This window comes from Elephas maximus, chromosome 9, assembly GCF_024166365.1.
Source record: "Elephas maximus indicus isolate mEleMax1 chromosome 9, mEleMax1 primary haplotype, whole genome shotgun sequence".
In the NCBI taxonomy this organism is placed as follows: domain Eukaryota; kingdom Metazoa; phylum Chordata; class Mammalia; order Proboscidea; family Elephantidae; genus Elephas; species Elephas maximus.
Window position 1 is genome coordinate 72,124,479 of NC_064827.1, and position 19,781 is coordinate 72,144,259.

General features: G+C 42.0%; 1 protein-coding gene across 1 annotated transcript in view; it reads right to left on the reverse strand.

Annotated features, from left to right (window-relative positions):
• Positions 1-19,781, reverse strand: part of TTLL11 (tubulin tyrosine ligase like 11) — a 306,701-nt gene that overhangs the window by 183,054 nt on the left and 103,866 nt on the right. The window contains exons 4-6 of the mRNA XM_049897234.1: positions 17,475-18,050; positions 3,688-3,783; positions 2,813-2,928 (exon numbers count right to left, since the gene is read on the reverse strand). Coding sequence (XP_049753191.1) covers positions 2,813-2,928; positions 3,688-3,783; positions 17,475-18,050 — 788 coding nt within the window. The remainder of the gene's footprint in view (positions 1-2,812; positions 2,929-3,687; positions 3,784-17,474; positions 18,051-19,781) is intronic.

Genomic DNA, 19,781 nt, shown 5'->3' on the forward strand with positions numbered 1-19,781 from the left:
GTACCTTTCCAGAGCAGTCAAGGACCTAAGGAGTTCAGAGCATCCACTTTTTTCTCCAGTCTGTGTGGGGGAAGTGAACACCCGCTTCGTATCTTGCTGACAAACCACTCATGAAAGAACTAATGAGGGACACTCAGACCCTCTTTTGATAAAGGATTGAAGGGAAAGGCTATGATATTTTTTGTTTTAAAAGACTTAGGCCAGATCCTATGCAAATGCAAGGAACTCTGGCTTCTAAATGCGTGTGACATCATTTATGCAGCTGGAGTGACGTGGTCTCCAATCTGGGCATGGATGATTCAGCACTACAACACTGTGCATTTTCTGTGGGCATAAATATGGTGCTTTTTCAAGTCACTCTGAAGCATTTCTAAACAAAGGAGTTGAGACTAATTTCAGCCTTTTTCTTTGCTTGGTAAACTGATCAAAATGATAATAATCCCTCACATATAAACGCACTTTACAGATTACAAAATGCTTTTGTGAATAATCACCGTTCAGTTAAAAAAAACAAAATCATGAAGTTAAAGAAAAAAGATCAGTAAATGGCATTTAGCCATTTACTTACACATACGTATACACTGCAGGTAAGAAAAAGGTGAGATGAAAGGGTTTTTTATGTTAGAATTGAAGTCAGATTCTTGAAGTTCTAACTGTTCCTTGTTATCAATAAAAAAAAGTCAATGCTTTTAAAATGAAAAATGAGGTGCTGCTACTTACAAGCGTGATAAATTGTAAAATGCCTCTGCCATTCTTCCCAATGGTCCTGTGTACCATTGCTACTTAATTCTAGATTTCCAGCTCATATGAATTATACAGGAAACCCTGGGGGCGTAGTGGTTAAGTGCTACGGCTGCTACCCAAAGGGTCAGCAGTTTGAATCCACCAGGCGCTCCTTGGAAACTCTATGGGGCAGTTCCACTCTGTCCTATAGGGTCGTTATGAGTTGGAATCGAAGCGACAGCCCTGGGTTTGGTTTTGGTTGAATGGATTATACAGTCAGGTCCAGGTAAAGGAAAACAAGCAGAACAAGAAAAAGAAAGCTAATCATGCTTTAAGGTGGTTTAATGTTTTTGGCAGCAGAGGTTAAGAAGCCTCAGGCCACACGCTGTCACTTGGTGTTCTCACCAGAAGAATCAGAACACTAATGTGTCAACAATATCCACCCCCTAAAATAAAAAAAAAAAAAATAGACGGCTGAGCCATACCAGCATGGATAGCCACAAAAATCTTCCCATCAAGCTGTACAACCTCTCAGGACCTAATCTCAGTTCATGAGATCAATAATTATTAGAGAATAGATTTTCAAGGAATGAGTTTCATTGCAATTAATCTAACCAAACTGGCAAGTATTCATTAATTTATTGCTTTTCCTCAGGGATGGCAAAAGAAAACAGTTGCATACATGTAGCAGTGGACAAATTATGTGGCTGCCATCATGTTGCTCAGAGGACTTGGCAGGCTTGACATGCCACCACTTTGAAGCACTAATTGGCAGAAGCCACACCTGGCAGGACTGGCCTATACAAACTACAGGTGAACACTCTCAGCCTAGTCTTGCCAATGGTGGCAATCTGTGCCTCACACGGTGAAGAACACTCTTGAGGAGAACTCATCCAAGCTGGCATCATTCAGCTTGACTCAGAATATGACAAATACTCCTTCAGGGTAACGTTTCCTACAGGGCAATGGAACTCCAACCTTGGCTGCACAGGAGAATCACTTAGGGAATGTAAAAAAAATTTGTGACGGGGTCTCCAGCCCAGGGTAATTAAAATCAGCATCTCTATAAGTGGGGGCCCTAACGCTGGTATTTTTGAAAGCTCCTCAGAAGGTTCCAATGTGCAGCCAAGGATGAGAACCACTACTGTAGGGTGATTCTAACGATATTTGGGCTTGACCTCAGCTGGTGCAGGGCCACAGAGGAGTAATCTGCAAAAAGCACTTGCTTAGGTGAGTCAGTGTTCCTCCCTGTCTTGAACCACAACTGAAGAGTGCTTTGCTTGGCTGGCAGCATTTGGGCCAGCCTGATTTGTCAAGGGGTAAGAGAAATGCTATTTGAAATGCCTGTCTTTGGTTTTTCTGCCAAAAACGGAGGCAAAATTATATTTATTCAACCCTTACTTTGTGAAAGCATGGAATTTGGTAAAAGCAAAACAAAAAATGTCATTAAGTTCAGGGATGATTTTACGTAGGGAGAAGTGGGGCACATACTCCCACCAACATTACAACAATGGAATGTCCCACTGGGTGGGGTGGGGTGGGGTGGGGCAGGGATGGAGGGGGACTATAACTATTATAAATATGATAGAACGTTCAGAAGTTCATTAAACTGCTCTGCAAATTTTGAAACAAAATGTTTACACTGCAAGAGTGTAAACATTGAGAAGAAAATAAAAAGGAAGTCACCCTTATCATGTCCAAATTATCTGTAGCCCTCTTCTCCACTATTTGGTTTTACTCTCTACCTCTGCTTGAGGATTTCAAAGTGAAGCACCTAGTGAACAATGGTGGGGCGAGAGGAGATCTTATCGGTGGTGGGAAGTGGGGTTGTAGAGAGGCTTTTCGGATTTGGATAACAATCAGAAATTCATTGCTGAACCCCATATGTTACATTAATATGTGTCTTCATCTCCTGATTTCCAGTGACTGGTTGCTTGAGAGCTGATATTTATAAAATGATAATATGATTTATTAAATAGTTTCATATGTAGGTCTATCCACAATATTAACACATTCCAAGAATTCAACTTACGTTCTTAGGACATGGAAAGCAGAGTTGATAGAAATAAATGATATAAAAAATACTTACTGGGTCTCTCTTTTCTTCTTAAGTGGGTCCATGAGGCGCAGTGTGTCTCTGATCACAGCCACTTTCACTTCTTCATCAACAAGGCTGGGGACATTTTCAAACACCCCCGGAGAAAGCTTAAATGGATAAGGATTCTGTGTCACAGTGAAGACAGAGATGCAGTGCCAAGTGGCTATCAGCATCCGATCCTACCACTAGCTCAAGTGGGTGTACCATAGGTTTTGTTTATGTTAATCTACAGAAGAGATTTATAAAAGTCTCCTTTTATATAATCTTAAAAATGACAGTTTCCTTTAACAAATCAACAAAATACATAAGGAGGAAAAATAGCACAATTTTCCTGATTATCAAAATTATAATGCTTGGGTGTAGAAAATTTGGAAATATAGAAGTGGGTTAAAAATGAAAGGAACTCAAATAATTCCCCAAAGTCCAATATTAATATTTGGTATATTTTCTTCCAGTCTTTTTTTTTGGGGGGGGAGAAAACATATAACCACTGTTAAAGGTACTATTTATCGTAGTGATTCAAGCATGTCGACACAGCTAAATCATATTCATAGAATTTCAATTAGCTTATCTCCTGAGGCTAACTAATTAGTTCATGTCAAAACTGATGGAAAGGCTCAGCTGCTTCTAAGTTTCCAGACCTTAAAAACTGGAAGATGGCATGCTGGTAAATTACCATAGGTCGGATAGGTCTTATATTAATAGACTATGTTCGGAGCTCAACAAAACTAAGATTATTTAGACTTGAATGGAACTTCGCTGTGCAAAGTTGGGAAGGCTGAATCTTGTTTAGCCAAGTGAACAATACTGAGTGGGAGCATTCAGTTGTACCGCAATATATTCAACGATACATTCGAAATACTTACTTCTTGTTCATGTTCAATTCTCATGCTGGGATTTGCATTTACTTCAAGCAGTATAGGCTTCAGGTTTTTCATTAGAAGTATGTCAAAGCCTAGAATCTGAGCAGGATAAACATAATTCAGAATTACTCCTCCTAGCCACAATTTCTTTTCAGGAATTGGGTATGGTATTAGGGTCATGAAGGTGGAAATAAATTCAAACTCAGCCCCCAACCTAGACCTTGACCCTGGCTTCTCTAGTCCACAGCCCCTCTTCCTCTGGGTGTACTTGTCAGACCAAATGGACAGCAGAAAATTTTATAGGAACCTTGATAATGGGATGAGTTCCCATACTGCATTTCAGCACTATCTGTGTCATCTGAAGTGCTGTAAGATGATGACCTCTTTCTTCTTTAACGGAGTTGTCCATCAATTCCTCCCTCTGCTTTTTCTTCTGCTCTCCTCTATTAAGTTCCTACCTAGATCTCTGAAAATCTAAGGCCACCTTTCTTAACCTGGGGTATATACGCCAGTATCAAAATCACCATCCAGCCCCCATCCTACACCTACTGAGTCAGAATCTTTCAGCGCAGAACCCAGGAAAACGTATTTTGAAAAAATAAATCCCCTAGGTGATTCTGATAGACTTTCATAGCTAAGGAAAAGGAAATATTTATTAGGCAACTACCAGGCAGTAGGAGCCCTGGTGGCACAGGTCAGCAATTCAAAATCCACCAGCCCTCCTTGGAAGTCCAGTGGGGCAGTTGTAGTCTGTCCTATAGGGTCACTATGAGTCAGAATTGACTCAGTGGCAATGGGTTTCCTTTTTTTTACCAGGCAGTAATTACTACGCAGTCCACCAATTATTTCATAATCTCATTTAAGTCTCATGACAATATATTTGAAGTAGGGATTATGCTCTCTACAGGAGGAAAAACTGAGCCTCAGAAAGGCTAATGGATTACCACTTAACTTGTAGAAGACAGAGCTGGATTTCACACCCAAGCTGGACTGGCTATACAATCTGTGTGACCCAATGCAAAATGAAAATGCAGAGTCCCTTACTCAAAAACCATCAACAATTTCATGATGATGACAATAGAGCACTAAACCTAGTGTGGGGCCCTTTTGAACACAGGGCCTTGTGCACAGGACACATGTCCATAAAGCCAGCCCAGCCCTCAAGGATAACTTCAACACTATTTGTCAGATGTCTGTTCTTGAAGCCAGCTGCTGCCTAAAGTTAGGCTTTGTCTTCCAGCCACTCTGGCCTCTCTCAATTCCTTACAAACTCTGTGCTCAGGGCAAGCCACCTGTTATGAATTGAATTGTTTCCCCTCAAAATATGTGCTCTAAATCCTAATCCCTATACTTGTGGTTTTAATCCCATTTGGGAACGGGTCTTCTTTGTTATGTTAATGAGTCACTACAAGTAGGTGACTTTAATGAACAGAAAATCATTTTCTCACATTCTAGGAGGCCAGAAGTCCAAATTCAGTATTACTGTTGGGTATGTCTTAAGGCAATCTCTTCTGAGATATAAAAGAGCAGGTTAAGCAAGCAAGCACAAATGGAGAAGATCCATGCCACATGACTGCCAAGGAACCTAGGAATAGAAGTGGAAAAGAGACAAAGATTCCCCCCCAGCCCCCCACCAAGCGGACAGAGAGAGAGCTTTCCCTAGCATCAGTGCCCAGAATTCAGAATTTTAGTCTCCTATACTGTGAGAAAACAAATTTCTGTTAAAGCTGCCCACTTGTATTTCTGTTACAGCAGCACTACAGAACTAAGACAACACCCTTGTTCATCTTGTTCATTTGGCCTGAAATAACCCTTCATCTAGATAACTTCTCATCCTTGAGGTCATAGTTCCTAATTACATTCCTACTGGCACTGTAAGGACTTTAGATTCTTGGGAGGGATCCCATTACCTCTGTAGAAGGCAATACTGTAGAAAGCTTCTAATGTAATAGATACAATCCCAAAGTTTCAAAAAAAAAATAATAATGTGGAGAATAAAAGAAAAGATATGGTTATAACCTCCCCTCCTCTACCAACTCAAGAAGAAAAGATGACAGAAATTCATTTATTTGTCTATATAGAACATGCATTTGTTAAATGATAATTATTAAATGGTAGCTTCATTCTTATTAATGAAATCAGAGCCCAAATGACCACTTTTTGTGTGATTCCTGATGAAGTTATTCTTCAGTGAAGGGCAATAAGGATGAGAAGTTGGACAAAGTCATCCTCAATCTATTTTTCTTTCCATGTTCATGATAAGAAAGGAGTGGAAATTCAGTAGAAAATGTTACATGTATTATAGATCTGCTTAATAATATATAACAAGTGGATATGAATGATGAGGCCCTTTAGAGACTCTGGTGACATCATCAGTCTAACTTCAGACGTGGCCTGAGACAAGTGATGTTGATGAGGCTACAGAGAATGGCAGGCTGCAGTGCCAACGTTTATCATCTTTAGTCATCAACTCTAACTTTTTGCTACATCTTAGAAGTTTGGATTTGTGCTTTCTCAGCCTGGTGGACTCTTCTCAGTTTGATGCACAGTGGTCTCATGAATGTAAGCTATAGGAATACTGGGAGCTGGAGCAGGGGTTGGGGCAGGGCAAAACCTCATCAGTCATATTCGCCTGCCCAATGGCATAATATTTTCCGGAACCTTAATGTTGGTTCCAAACCCAGCTCAGTCTCTTACACTCGCTAGATGACTCTAGGTAAGGTGCTAACCTCTCTGAGCCTCAGTTACCTCATATGAAAAATGCGGATAAAAATAGCTGCCTTGCAGGGTTGTTGATAGAATTAAATGAAATAATGGAAGTGAAAAGTACCTAGAACTGTGCTTATCACATAGAAGTTACTCCGTATATGCTAGCTCCCTTTCAACTTTCCTACTAATCCCAACAGGAAATGGAATTAGTGTGCTTTGGAGTCAAAAGGAGCTAATTTCAAATTTTCATTCTACCTTTAACTTGTGTAACTCCAAGCAAGTTAATTAGCAACTCTAAACTCTAGTCTCCTCATCTGTAAGTGGGAAAATAAGAATAGTACTTACTTATCCTAGTTCATTCATCCATAAAATATTTATTGAATATTTTCTATGTCCCAGGACTATTCAAGCTCCTGGAAATATAGTAGTGGACTAGACAAAGTTCTTGTCCTCCCAGAGCTTACAATCCAGTAGGGGAGACAGGATCAGATAACGATAGTGCAATGTAAAATATTTTGCACAGTACCTGATACATAATAATTGTTCAGTGAAGGTCAGGTTCATTATATTTTTTCACAAGCTTGAGGGAAGTTCAAGGAAATAGGAATGATTTTCTTTTCAAAAGTTGAAGGAAATGTGTAGCACAACGGATCTCAATAAAGGAACCACAGAACTGAGCAGAGCTTAGAGCTGATCTTCTCATAAAATCCCTGAATGTCAGAGCTGGCATAAAATTAGGAATTTACTTGGTCCATTGTTTTTCTGAGGAAGCAAGGAGAAAGCTAACCAGATCAGCTCAACTTTTATCTATTTTACATACTGGGGTTCCCAGGAAAAAAAACTTTCTTTTTTTTAAACTACTAATCTTTTTTTTTTTTTTAATCTAGTCTAACACCCACACATGCAAATCAGGGACCTGCAGCTTAGAGAAGAGAAACCCTCTCTCCAAGTCCTTCCAACAGGAATTATCAAATGCAGAGGGAGTTTTCAACTATGTGATGCTCTGCCTCCCCAAGTATTTCACTTGAAGAGTGTCCTGGAGGACTCAAAGATATTTGTTCTTCATCTCTGACTTCTAGAAGCTTCAAATCAATTTGGGGAAAAACAGCCTTAAGCCATTAATTGTAAACTCAGGCAAAGGCACCAAGCTACATTCCAACTAGAGGGAATTCTCTCCTGAGCCCCAGACCTACATATCCATCTGCATCCAGAGTATGTACACTTTGGAGGTCCTGGACTCCTCAAATTCAACATATCCAAAGTCACTGTCTGTGGTAGGCAGCCTCTAAAATGGCCTCAATGACTCCCATTTCATGGTATTCATGCCCTTGTGTAATCTCCTCCCCATGAATGTGGGCTGGATCTAGTGACTTGCTTCTACCAAATAGAATATAGCAGGAATGATGAGCTATTACTTCCAATATTAGGTCATAAAACAACTGTGGCTTTTTCTGTCTTGGGTGCACTATCCCATACTCTCGTTTGCTCACTCTGAGAGAAGCCAGTTGCCTTATTGTGAGCTGCGCTATGGAAGGGCCCATGCACAAGGAATTGATATCTCCAGCCAACAGTCAACAACCATGTGAGTGAACTTGGAAGAGGATTTTTCCCTAGTCAAACTTTGAGATAACTGCAGCCCTGGCCGACACACGCTTGCAGTCTTGTGAACGACCTAGAGACAGAGGCACTCAGCTAAGTCTGGATTCCTGACTCACAGAAACTGTGAGATAATAAATCTTTGTTGTTTTAAGCTGCTAAGACCTGTTACAAGCAACAGATAATAAATACACCATCTTTCTCTAAAACTAACTTTGTCTCCTATATTTGTTATCCACTTAGTCAAAAAATTCTCCTTTATCCCTCACATCTAGCTGGTCACCAAACCTTGGAGATTCTACCTCCTACAGAGAGCCTTCTAGATCTGGCCTAATCTCATTGCTCCTAGTCTAGGTCAGGCCTGCACCACTGCTCACCTGGACTACTTCAATAGCTTCCCCATTTGTTTCCCTGCACTCAGACTCACCCCTCTAATTTATGTGGCACAAATTGAATATTAACCCTCCTCTGCCTAAAATCCCTGCCCACAGAATGAAGCCCAAGTCCCATAGAATGTCGTACAAATTTCTCTACGGCTTGGCATCTGTCTCACACTCCAGCTTTATTTCTTCCCACTCTTCACTGCACATCTTGGGCTCTGATTGTGCTGAACTATTAGTAGTTCTAGGATGCTTCACTGCTTTTTGCCTTTACAATCTTCTGCCTGGAAACACCCTTTATCAAATATTTATTGAGCACTTACTAAATATTGGGTTCTATTCTAGGCACTGGGGATAAAGCAATGACCAAGACAAAGCCCTTGCCTTCCTGGAGCTTACATTCTAGTGGGGAGAGAGACCACAAGCAACTTAGTAAAACAAGTTAAGAAGATAGAGTGGGTGGAGGGGAGAGTTTCGTGCTTTAGACAGGATGGCCAGAAAAGGCCTCTCCAAGGAGGTGACATTTGTCATTCCATTGTCTTCTGGCTTGCCCAGTTTCTGACTAGAAGTTTATGGCTATTTTGTTCCTTTGAACACAATGAGTCTTTTCTTTCTATCTGATTGTAAGATTTTCTCATTATCACTGGTTTTCCACATTTTGATTATGACAAGCCTTGGGTAGTTTCTGTGTGTGTGCTTATCACACTTGAGGTTTGCTGAGTTGCTTGGATTGTGGGTTTATAGTTTTCATCAATATGGAAAATCTTTGGCCATTCTTCAAATATTTTTCTACAACTTCTTTCTCTCTTCTGCTCTGGCACTGATTACATATATGTTGAACCACCTGAAATTTTACCATAGGTCACTGAGGATCTATTCATTTTTATCTCTGTCATTTTCCTCTATGTATTTCATTTTGGATAGATTCTATTACTATGTCTTCAAATTCACTGATCTTTTCTTCTGCAGTGTCTAATCTGACGTTTATACCATCCAGTGAAATTTTCATTTCAGATATGGTATTTTTTAGAGTTCCATTTGGTTCTTTTTAATAGCTTCCATTCTTCTCCTGATTAAGCTCATATTTTCCTTTAAATTGTATACATAGTCATGATAACCATTTTAACAACCTTTTCTGCTAGTTCCTTCATCTCTATTGCTGGGTATGTTTTTATTGACTGGTTTTTCACCTGGATATGGGTTATATTTTCCTGGTTGTGGAATTTTTTTAATTGGTGTTAAGCATTGTGAATGTTCGAGCTGAGTGTCTGGATTTTGCTTTCTTGTAAAAAGTGTTGGGCTTTGTCTTGGCAGTCAGTTATTTGCATATCACTTTGATCCCTTCAAGGCCTGTTGTTTACGCTTTACTACGATGGGTCACTATAAGTCTGAATCAACTCAATGGCAATGGGTTTGGTTGGGTTTGTTTTGGTTTAGGATGGGTATAGGGTATTCTTGACTCCAGGGATGATTCAACTTTACCTACTATGGCAGGAATTCTCTGAAGTCTATATTGAATGTCCTTGGTGATCACCAAAGACTCTCCACTCTAGCTGTTCAGAATTTGAACATTTCCCTGCCCTGTGTGAACTCTGGGAGATGTTCAGCTTATCAATTCCTGAACATTCTTTGTCCAGATTTGTGAATTAACACCACATACCACAAAGACTCATGAGAAACCCATGCAGATTTCTGGGGCTCTTTTCCTGCTTAGCTCCCTTTCTGGAACTCTGTCCCACAACTTCTAGCCACCTCAGTCTCCCCAAACTCCAAAATCTATCTCCTCAATTCACTGAGGTCACTGAGCTCTATTTAGGTTTGGGCCCATGTTCTGAAAGTTGCCTCCAGATAGAAAGCTGAAGTAATTGTAGGGCTTATCTTGCTGGGGGTTTCCCCTCCCTCTTCACAGGCATCACAGTGTTGAGCTGTCTATTGTCCAAAGTGTGAAAACAATGAATTTATTTTGTATGGTATTTTAGTTGTTTTCAACAGAATGTTGACTCCAGTCTTTTTTACTCTATCATGACCAGAAATGAATGTCTCACAAAGTGATATATGAGCAGAAACTAAATGAAGTAAGAGAATAAGCCATTTGAAGAGGATTCTAGGCAGAGGGAACAGCAAGAACAAAGACCAGCAAGGAGTGAGCAAAAGGGAGAGTGTTAGAAGATGAGGTCAGACAGAAAGACAAGGGACAGATCATGTAGCGTCTTGTGGGCCATAGTAAGAAGCCTCAATTTTAAGTGCAATGAGAAGCCATCGGGGAGTTTGTGCAAGAGAAATAATTTGAACTGACATATGTTTTAGAAGGATCACTTTGGCTATAGTGTGACGAACAGGCTATAAGCACCACAAGTGGAAAGATGGACATAAATTAGGACGAAATTGCAGTAGCCCAAGTCCAAGGCCATGGCTGCCTAGGCTGGGTTGACAGCAATGGGGTTGGTTAAACTGGTTACATATGCAGTATATTTTCAAATATGTTTTCAGAAGTTGCTGATAGATTGCATGTAAGAAAGACAGGGAAAGAAATAGGAATGACTCAGATTTTTGGTCTGAGTAATTGAATGGTGTTCACTTTCTGAAACAAAAAAGACATGAAAGAGTAGATTTGGAAGGGAAATCGAGAGTTTCATTTAGGACATGTGAGGGTGACAAGCCCACTAGATACCCAGGTAAAAAATTAAAATGGGAAGTTGGATATACCAGTCTAGAGCTCAGGGAGAGGTCAAGATTGGAGATACAAACTTAGGAGTCAGTAACATATAAAAAAAAAAAAAATTTTTTTAGCTGTTTTTTTTTTTTTTTTTAACATATAGCTGGTACTTAAAACCATGGGACTAGATGAGATCATTCAGGGAGTGACTGTAGATAAGAGGTGAAATGTTCAAGGACTACGCTCTGAGGCTTTCCAACAGGTCACAAGAAGAGGAAGTGGAGAAGCAGCAGTCAGTGAGTTAAGAGGAAAACCAGGAAAGTACGGTGGCCTTCACCTTTTTCTGCTTAGCAAATTGCTCTTTGTGCCTCAAGCTCCAGCTTAAGCATCTCCTCCCTTGGGAAGTCCTCCCTGATTGGGTTAGGCAAAGTTAATTATTCCCTTTCCTGTGCTCTCCTGGCATCCTATGTATGCCCTCTCAGCACTTATGACACACAATTGTAATTTTCATGTGTCATCTTTCCCACTAAACTATTCACCCCTTACCAGCAGAGACTGTGTCTTTTCCATAACCACATGTCCCACAATTAACCCAGGGCTTGTCTCAGTGGATGCCCAGGGAATGTGTTAGAGTCCAAAGGAAGAAAAAAGCTTAAATATCAGAAGTGGTCAGAGAAGGCTTTACAGAAAAAGCAGGATTTGAGTAGCACCTTGGGAGATATTGAATTTCAAAAAACAGTGAGAATGGGAGAAACCATGAAAGCATGCTAGGCCAAGACAGAAGAGAACAAAAGTGCAGAAGTGGGAAAGCACCAGTTAAGTCCAAGAGACAGGAATCAGACTTGTTAGGCAGCACTTGAGGACTTAGGTAGGGTACAGGGAAGCCAGGCAAGGGGCCAGTCTGGAGAGGCAACATACGCCAGGCTAAGGACTTGGTTTTCAAACTATGCTCCTTGGAACGCTGGTATTCCAATTAGGTTTAAAATGTCCATATTTGATGGTTTTCTATAAGTCCAAGGCACTTCTTCACAGACAAGTTGGAAAACTGCTGTTGTTACAGGTAACAAATGATGTCATAATAAGAACTACCATTCATTAAGTGGTTACTATGTGCCAGGTACCATACCAAGTTTTCTACACTGTTTTCTCTTATTTGATCTTACAACAACTCTGTGAGGTAAATGTTAATATTATCTCTATTTGAAGATGAGAAAACTGAGACTAAAAAAGATTAACTTGCCAAGCTCACCAGCTAGAGTTGCAGGAAGGAGGAGCTAGGATTAGCTCAAACCCAGGGAGTCTAAGAACAAAACCTAAGCCCTTCACCACTACACTGTTTCTTTGCCTCCTTCCTTTGGGGTGTCTGAAGTATAAGGAGGAGGTCAAAAAGAACCAAAAAGAAATAGGAGAAACACTTTAGTAATTGGAAAGGGGCCACCTCCAGACTTCAAAGGGAAAGGACCATGGGCTAAGGAGAAAATTAGACTTAGGGAGCTGGAGGAAAATACAGACCAAATAATGGAATTGGGAAAGAATGTTTTCAAAACCTGAGCTGGAAACCTTTCCATTGCATGAGTATTTCTGCCGCATGAATCATCTACACCCAGATGGACCTTAATATTTAAGCCAGGGTCACACTGCTGCCATCAAGAAGACTGACATGAGAATATATTGCTGAGGGCTGACTGGGCAATGACAGGGGACAAGCTGGAATGACAGGGCAGGCACGTTCCTAGGCAACAGATTACAGGAAACTTGTCCACAGTCCGAACAGCACCAGCAGCTGCTCTAGGCCATCACAATTTCCCAAGTAGTTATTGTGGCTATGATTCGAAAGGGGTCACAGTCACATGTGCAAGATAAATGTAATTTGGGGGGCTATAGGGTATGTTCTGGAATAATGCAATCTTGGGCCAGGCCCAGGCTACAAGTGAAGGTGGCTGCACGGCAAAAAAAATCATGTTTTATATACGTGCAAAGCATTACAATTTGCAAAATCCTTTCATAAGCTTTATCACATTTGAATTGGTTCAGAACCCTGTGAGATGAGTGAGGCCACTGAGGCCCAGAGAAGTTAATTGGCATATGCAAGATCACAGAGCAAGTCAATGGCAGAACCATGCCTTATCCCTAAGACTTGTGGTTCCAGGTCAGCTCAGGTATTTGAGACTCAAACTAAAGAGTGTTTTAACAAATCATAAGAATAAAGAAAGTATGATGGGACTCCCCAAGTAGAACAGGAAGATATTTTCTCTCAATCACTGTGTATCTGAAATGCATGCTAAAACAATACATTTCCAAATATCTAACACTTTATATCTTGTCAAAGTGTTTTCACTTAAGTTACTTTACAAATACACATCTATGAATGCAGTTAGGGAAGTGAGTGTAGGTGACTTGCAGATATGGATCCTGAGGCTCAAGGTGGTGAAGAAACTTTCCCAAGGTCACAAAGCTGGTGAGAGGCAGAGCTCTTATTGTGCTTGTACTTCTAGTCCTGTGCATCTCCCCTGACCCCAGGCCTGGAAGCATTTAGTTGTGGTCAAGAGATGGAAAATGGTCACAAGGCTGTGGTTCCATTTGCTAGACATGATCTGTCCAAACCAGTGGCTCCCTCCTTGTCTGCCTTGGCCTTCTCCAGTTCCCCGCAGCCTGGGTCCCTGGTAACAGCCCGATGGCTGCCCCATGCAGCCTGTCCACAGCAAAGCAAGCAGCAAAACAACCACCCTGGTTCTCCACCCAGCCACTTTCACCAAGCCAGGGTCCTGTGGCTTGGCTATGCATGCTGGGTTCACATGATGCTCCTGGAATAGCTTTCACTGTCAAACAGATGCAACCACACAGTCTCCCAGGATGACCTCTGGATGCTTCCACATTGCAACGGTCTCCTCTCTTCTAACCTTTCAGTGACTCAGGTCAGGGCCTATTTTCTCTTGTCTTGCCTCTTAAGTTCTCTCCACTTACTCTTTCTAATGCCTTAAAACACTTGATGGCTAAGCTGCACATCCTGCCTGAGAACCAAAGGCCTGGGGTCCAAGGGCTTAAGATAGATCTCTGGATGACAATCATCCTCTCCTGGTGCTGGCCTGAATTCTCCTCCAAATGACTCTATCAGCCTGCATGGAAATCCTGCTGATTGGTGCCCAGCTACTGGGGTAGGCATCCCTGCTTTTGGGCTGCACCTCAGGACCCAGCCTTCTTTTCTGCTACTGGATGAACTTTTCATCCACTAGAAGGGCCATCCAGCTCCTTCCCCTCTCCCTTCTTCTTCCATGCTACCATTACCTTCCTACCACAGCCTCCAGGGTAAAATATTCCTAGACTTTTCTTAAACTGATATTCCGGACACCAAGGAAACTTTCTGATCCTCAAGTCTAAAAAGGAACAAACTTAAGTAGTGCCTATTTTTATAACATGGATGAAGCTCTCACATCACAGTAACAACACAGTATAAAGAAGGATTTAAGCTACAGGCTTCACATCCCCCCTTCGGTCCCCTCTCAGCTCACAGACCAGGCACGAGGCAGAGGGAGCCTATGGAGCTGGTGACTAGTGAGCACTTGGAGGGAGCAATATACCAGGAGGAGGTGATAAAATCATCATTATCTCTATTGTTAAGATTAGATGGAGGAGGACTGGAAACAACCCAAATATCAGAGACAGGAAAACTGATAAATTGTGCATATTTACAACGAAATACTATACAGCAGTACAAATGAAAAAAATACTAACTACCCACGTCAACATGGATGGATCCTTGAAAATTACAGGTACTAGTGAAAAAATGTTGCAGAAAACTACGTACTTTATAAAAGCATTTTTATAAAGTCCCAAAACAGCAAAACAAAACAATATGTTGTTTGGGAATACATTTGTACTTAATAACAGTAGTTTTTAAAAAACAAAGAAAGGATAAATATAAATTCAGGATCCTGTTACCTCTGGGTGGTAGGTAGGGAAATGGGACAGGAAAGAAGCACACTAATTATAGATCTTAGGTTGCTTCGGATGTAGGTTTAGGATGATAATTTTGTTGTTCTACTTCAAAGCTTACATGAATGTCCCATGTATTCTTTTATACACATCAACTACTACAAAGTAATTTTAAAAGATTAGATGGAGAGGGTTCCAGGAATCCCTTTTCTTATCATCTCCCGATAAATGCTTGATTTATCTGGTGGCCGGAAACTGTGCCTACTGCGTGCCTGGATTCCATGTGCTCCAACAACCACTCTCTCCTTCCTCTCACAGTCAAACATCCTGAAAGAATGCTCTACCCTCACTCCCCATTTCCTTCACTCCCACACTCTGCTCAGTCCACTACAATCAGGCCCCTGGCCCTATCATGTGCTGAAGATAATTCTCGCTGAGGTCCCCAGTAAACTCCTTGGTGGAAAATACAATGGATTGTTTAAGCCCTGGTCTTACTTGGCATCTCTGCAGCATTTGACAGGGGTAGCTCCACCTGCAAGCACCTTGGCATCTGGGAAACCTCTTCTCCTGATATATCATCTATGTCTGAAGTCACTTTTTCTCCATCTCCCTTGCTGGTTCCCCCTCCTTTGCTTGTTCCTTACTTACATGGTGGTGCTCACAGGGGTCTTCTCAGGCCTCTTCTCATCCTACAGCCTCTCATGGCTTCAGTAACTACCTGAATGCTGATGAGTTCCCATCTTTCTCTCCAGCCCAGGCCTCTCTCTCCTCAACTCCAGACCCACATATTCAACTGTCCACTCAATGTCTTCACTTGAATATCACACAGGCAATTCAAACATGTTTAAGTCCAACTCCCAACCTTCCCTCACAGGCCTGGTCCTCTTCTCACAACCTCAATCCATCTACCCAGGTATGAGTCATCCCTGATTCCATCCCTTCCCTCACTGCAGCCATCCCTCCACTCTAGCCTAGCCCCATCCACTCACCAAGTCGGGCCATTCTACCTCCTAAATGGCTCTCAAATCTACCCCTGCTCTCTACCTCCACCAAGACCTTCCTAATCTGAGCCAGCATCCTCTCTTGCTTGTATGAAAGCAATGGTCCCATTAGTGACCTCCCTGTCTTCATCCTTGCTTCAATCCATACTCCACCCTAAAAAGAGTTTATTCTCTGTAACATGTAAATCTGAATACATCAGTCCCCTGCTTGAAATCCCTCAGGGTCCCCCACGGCTCTCCGGTGCTCCACGACCTGGCCCTTACCTACCTCTCCAACCTCATCTCTCCTATCCCTCTACATCTCTGCCTCAAACCCCATACTCCAACCATATTGAACCTCTTTCAGTCCCTTCAACACACCGTGTTCCCTCTTGCCTCTGCACACATAGCCGCTCCTCTTACTTCAGGTTCCACTTTAACTGTCACTCCTGGGAAACCTTCCCTGGCCACCACCCCACCCAGGAAATGTAAGATGGCCCCACAACCCCCAGTCCCCAGTGCATCTCCTATTCTAGCACTTATCACACTTTATAATAATTGGTTTTTAAATTATTTGTCTCCCACAATAGACTCAATGCAACAGTCAGCAAGGACCTGACTTACTAAATGCTATCTCCCTAGTACCTAAAGCAGTGCCTGGCCCCTACTAGGCAGGTGGTAAAAATTAATGAAAGAATTAATGAATAAATGAATGATAGGCACTGTGATTTATATATTGTCCTGGTTATCTAGTGCTGCTATAACAGAAACACTACAAGTGGAGGGCTTTAACAAACGGAAATTTATTCTCTCACAGTCTAGGAGGCTAGAAGTGCAAATTCAGGGTGCCAGCTCCAGGGGAAGGCTTTCTCTCTCTTTCAGGTCTGGGGGAAGGTTCTTGTCATCAATCTTCCCTTGGTCTAGGAGCTTCTCAGCACAGGGACCCCTGGTCCAAAGGATGCACTGTGCTCCTGGAACTTCTTTCTTGGTGGTATGAGGTCCCCATGTCTCTCTGCTTGCTTCTCTGTTTTATATCTCAAAAGAGATTGATTTAAGACACAACCTAATCTTGCAGGTTGAGTCCTGCCTCATTAACATAAATGCCTCCAACCCCACCTCATTAACATCATAGAGACAGGATTTACAACACACAGGAAAATCACATCAGATCACAAAATGGTAGACAATCACACAATACTGGGAGTCATGGACTAACCAAGTTGACACACATTTTTTGGGGGGACACAATTCAATCCATAACATATACATTATCTTATTTAATTCTTATAAGGATTGTTTAAGATAGCCACTATTAGTCTCATTTTACAGGTGAGAAAAGGGAACTAACTTGCCCCAAATCACACAGCTAGCAAGTACAAAGCTGAGAATTAGACCCAGGTTTAATGCCAGCACTGGCAACCATCCCTTTTTCCCTCTGGCCATCCCATCTCTGCCCCTCAGCCCACATGAGACCAGGGAGTCCTCTATAGGCCCATTCAAGGTTGGGAACTCAGACACAGAAGTGGCTATGGTTACCTGGAAGCACGTAGGCCCCGGCTTCCCTGCTGGGATGTCCGACTGGTAGAAAACTTTGAGCTCTGGAGTCAGGGCAATGACAGTCTTAATCACCAAGGAGATGATATCAGACCAGACCTTCTTGATGTCAACACCTTTAGAAGACAACCTACAAAGAATGCTAGAAAAAGTCCTTTTGCTGCCTGTGTTAGCACTGTCCGAATGGACGAAGTTACCACTGTGGATATTCAGGGAATAATTGGTTAAGTGCATAAAGACGTGGTGCAGATTTTTGGGGTTGGGCTCTTGATATGGCTCAGTACAAAATCTAGAGAGTCCATCTTTGGCTATATAAATCTCTAACGGATCTAAAGACTTTAGTAAGACATACAAACGAATATCAAACTTCAGCTTATCAATAAGGAGAGGTTTGCAGATGTACTCCTGGACCACAGCTGGCCTGCTCTGAAGGGTCCCTGCCAGGCGGATGTCACTGGGGTCTTTAATGAGGTAGATTCCATCACCCTGACAACCACCATCAGGTTTTACGATAAAAGTGGGCTTCCACGAGGGATCACTATCTTTCACCATGCGAACCTGGGGGAAAGAAAAGAATGGTTAATATTATTTTATTTTCTTCTCTGGAGCCCCCAACACAGAGCAGGACCTTAGGAAATGTTTGGTGAATAAGTGGCAAAATGACTCTGGTCTATCTGAGCACTCACTGAGCATCTTCGATGGAGATAACACTGGACTAAGTACTGAGACTGTAACATAGAATTGTCCTGAATCCTGTCCTCCAGAAAGGCGATGGAGAGTGTAGTGCCGTCACAGGATCTGGGTTCAAATTCCACTTTGCCACTTACTAGCTATAACCTCGAGCAAGCCATTTAACTAATGATAATTATCAGTACCATTTAAGAGCGTCAGGTACTATTTGAGGCACTTTACAGAAGTTATCTCATCTAATAGTCACAGAAGATATGGTTGTTCTCTTTTTTATAATATAGGAAATGGAGAGGGGACAGCAGTTGCTAACAGCGTGGGTATTAGAGTCAGGCTTCCTGGGTTCAAATTCTGGCTCTGCTCCACGCTATACGACCTTGGACAAGTTACATAAGTTATATGAGCCTTCCTCATCTGTAGAATAGGAGTGGTAATAGCACCTACCCTACAGGATTGCTCTCAGGATTTGAGGATTAAACGAGGTAATAAATGCAAAGGCCTCGGCATCCCATAAAAGGCAGGCTTAAGCCAAGCTCTGCTAATTGTGAGAGATAAAGCGACTTGCTAACTAACTGAGGGGCAGAATTGGGGTCAGAATCTAAATCAGTCTGAAGTCCTTGCACTTGCCTCTATGTTACCATGTCTCAGTGTCCTACCCTGACTGGGTGGCTGTAAACATTAAATAAACTAAAATTTGTCCAGGGTCAAGCATTATTCCAAATATATAGGTAGAGCGCTGGAAATGGTAGTTTTATAATTTACACTCCTGATGAAGTTCATCGAGTAGATGTGGCCAGTCCTTCCAGCCTGTTGAGACCTTTTTGCAACAAGATTCTGTCATTTGCAGTATTTGCTCTCCTCCCAGCTTCAGGTCACCGGGACATTTACATAATTATCTCGGGCACTTGACCAGTCCAGACAGTCGGTCTGGAGCTATGGGTCTGCATAATTCATGCACCCTGATTCCCCAAGCACTCATGGGATCCTTGGTGCAGCTCTGGAGAAGGGATGAACTGCAGTGGCAGAAAAGGAGGTTTTCTCTGAGGGAGAGGAGCTGAACAAAATTTAAAGGTGGATTTGAAAGGGGGAGCTACTCTCTTTACAGTTTCTGGCATGACAGAGCCCTCGAACAGGCCTTCCATTCTTAACTCAGTAACTCACAGCAGTGCCCTGGCAGCCCGAGGACATGGGGTGTCCCTGCATTCGACTCATCTCAGCCCTGCACATTTGCTGTGTAAGCCCAGCCCAGGACGCCAACGCTCTGTGCTTTGCTTATCTCTTTGACCAGCCTATATTTCTAAGTGAAGCTTTTGTCAATTCCTTGGGCACTATCAGTTACTCTGGGCTTGTAAAAGATCTTTAACAATGGAGAAACACTTAAAGCCTTAATAATGGTCCACATCAATTGTTCCCCCTTGTCAGCAGGACTCGAGAATGGAACTTCACGAGAGATCAATGCAAGCCTTCCAGGGCCCTCAACTGAGCCTTTCTTGTAACTGTGACCTTGACGTTTATGTAGTTATTTAATATTCATCCAAAGCAGGCATACACTTGGCATCTTACAGTAAATATAAGCATGCTGGACAAATGGCAGTTATAGAT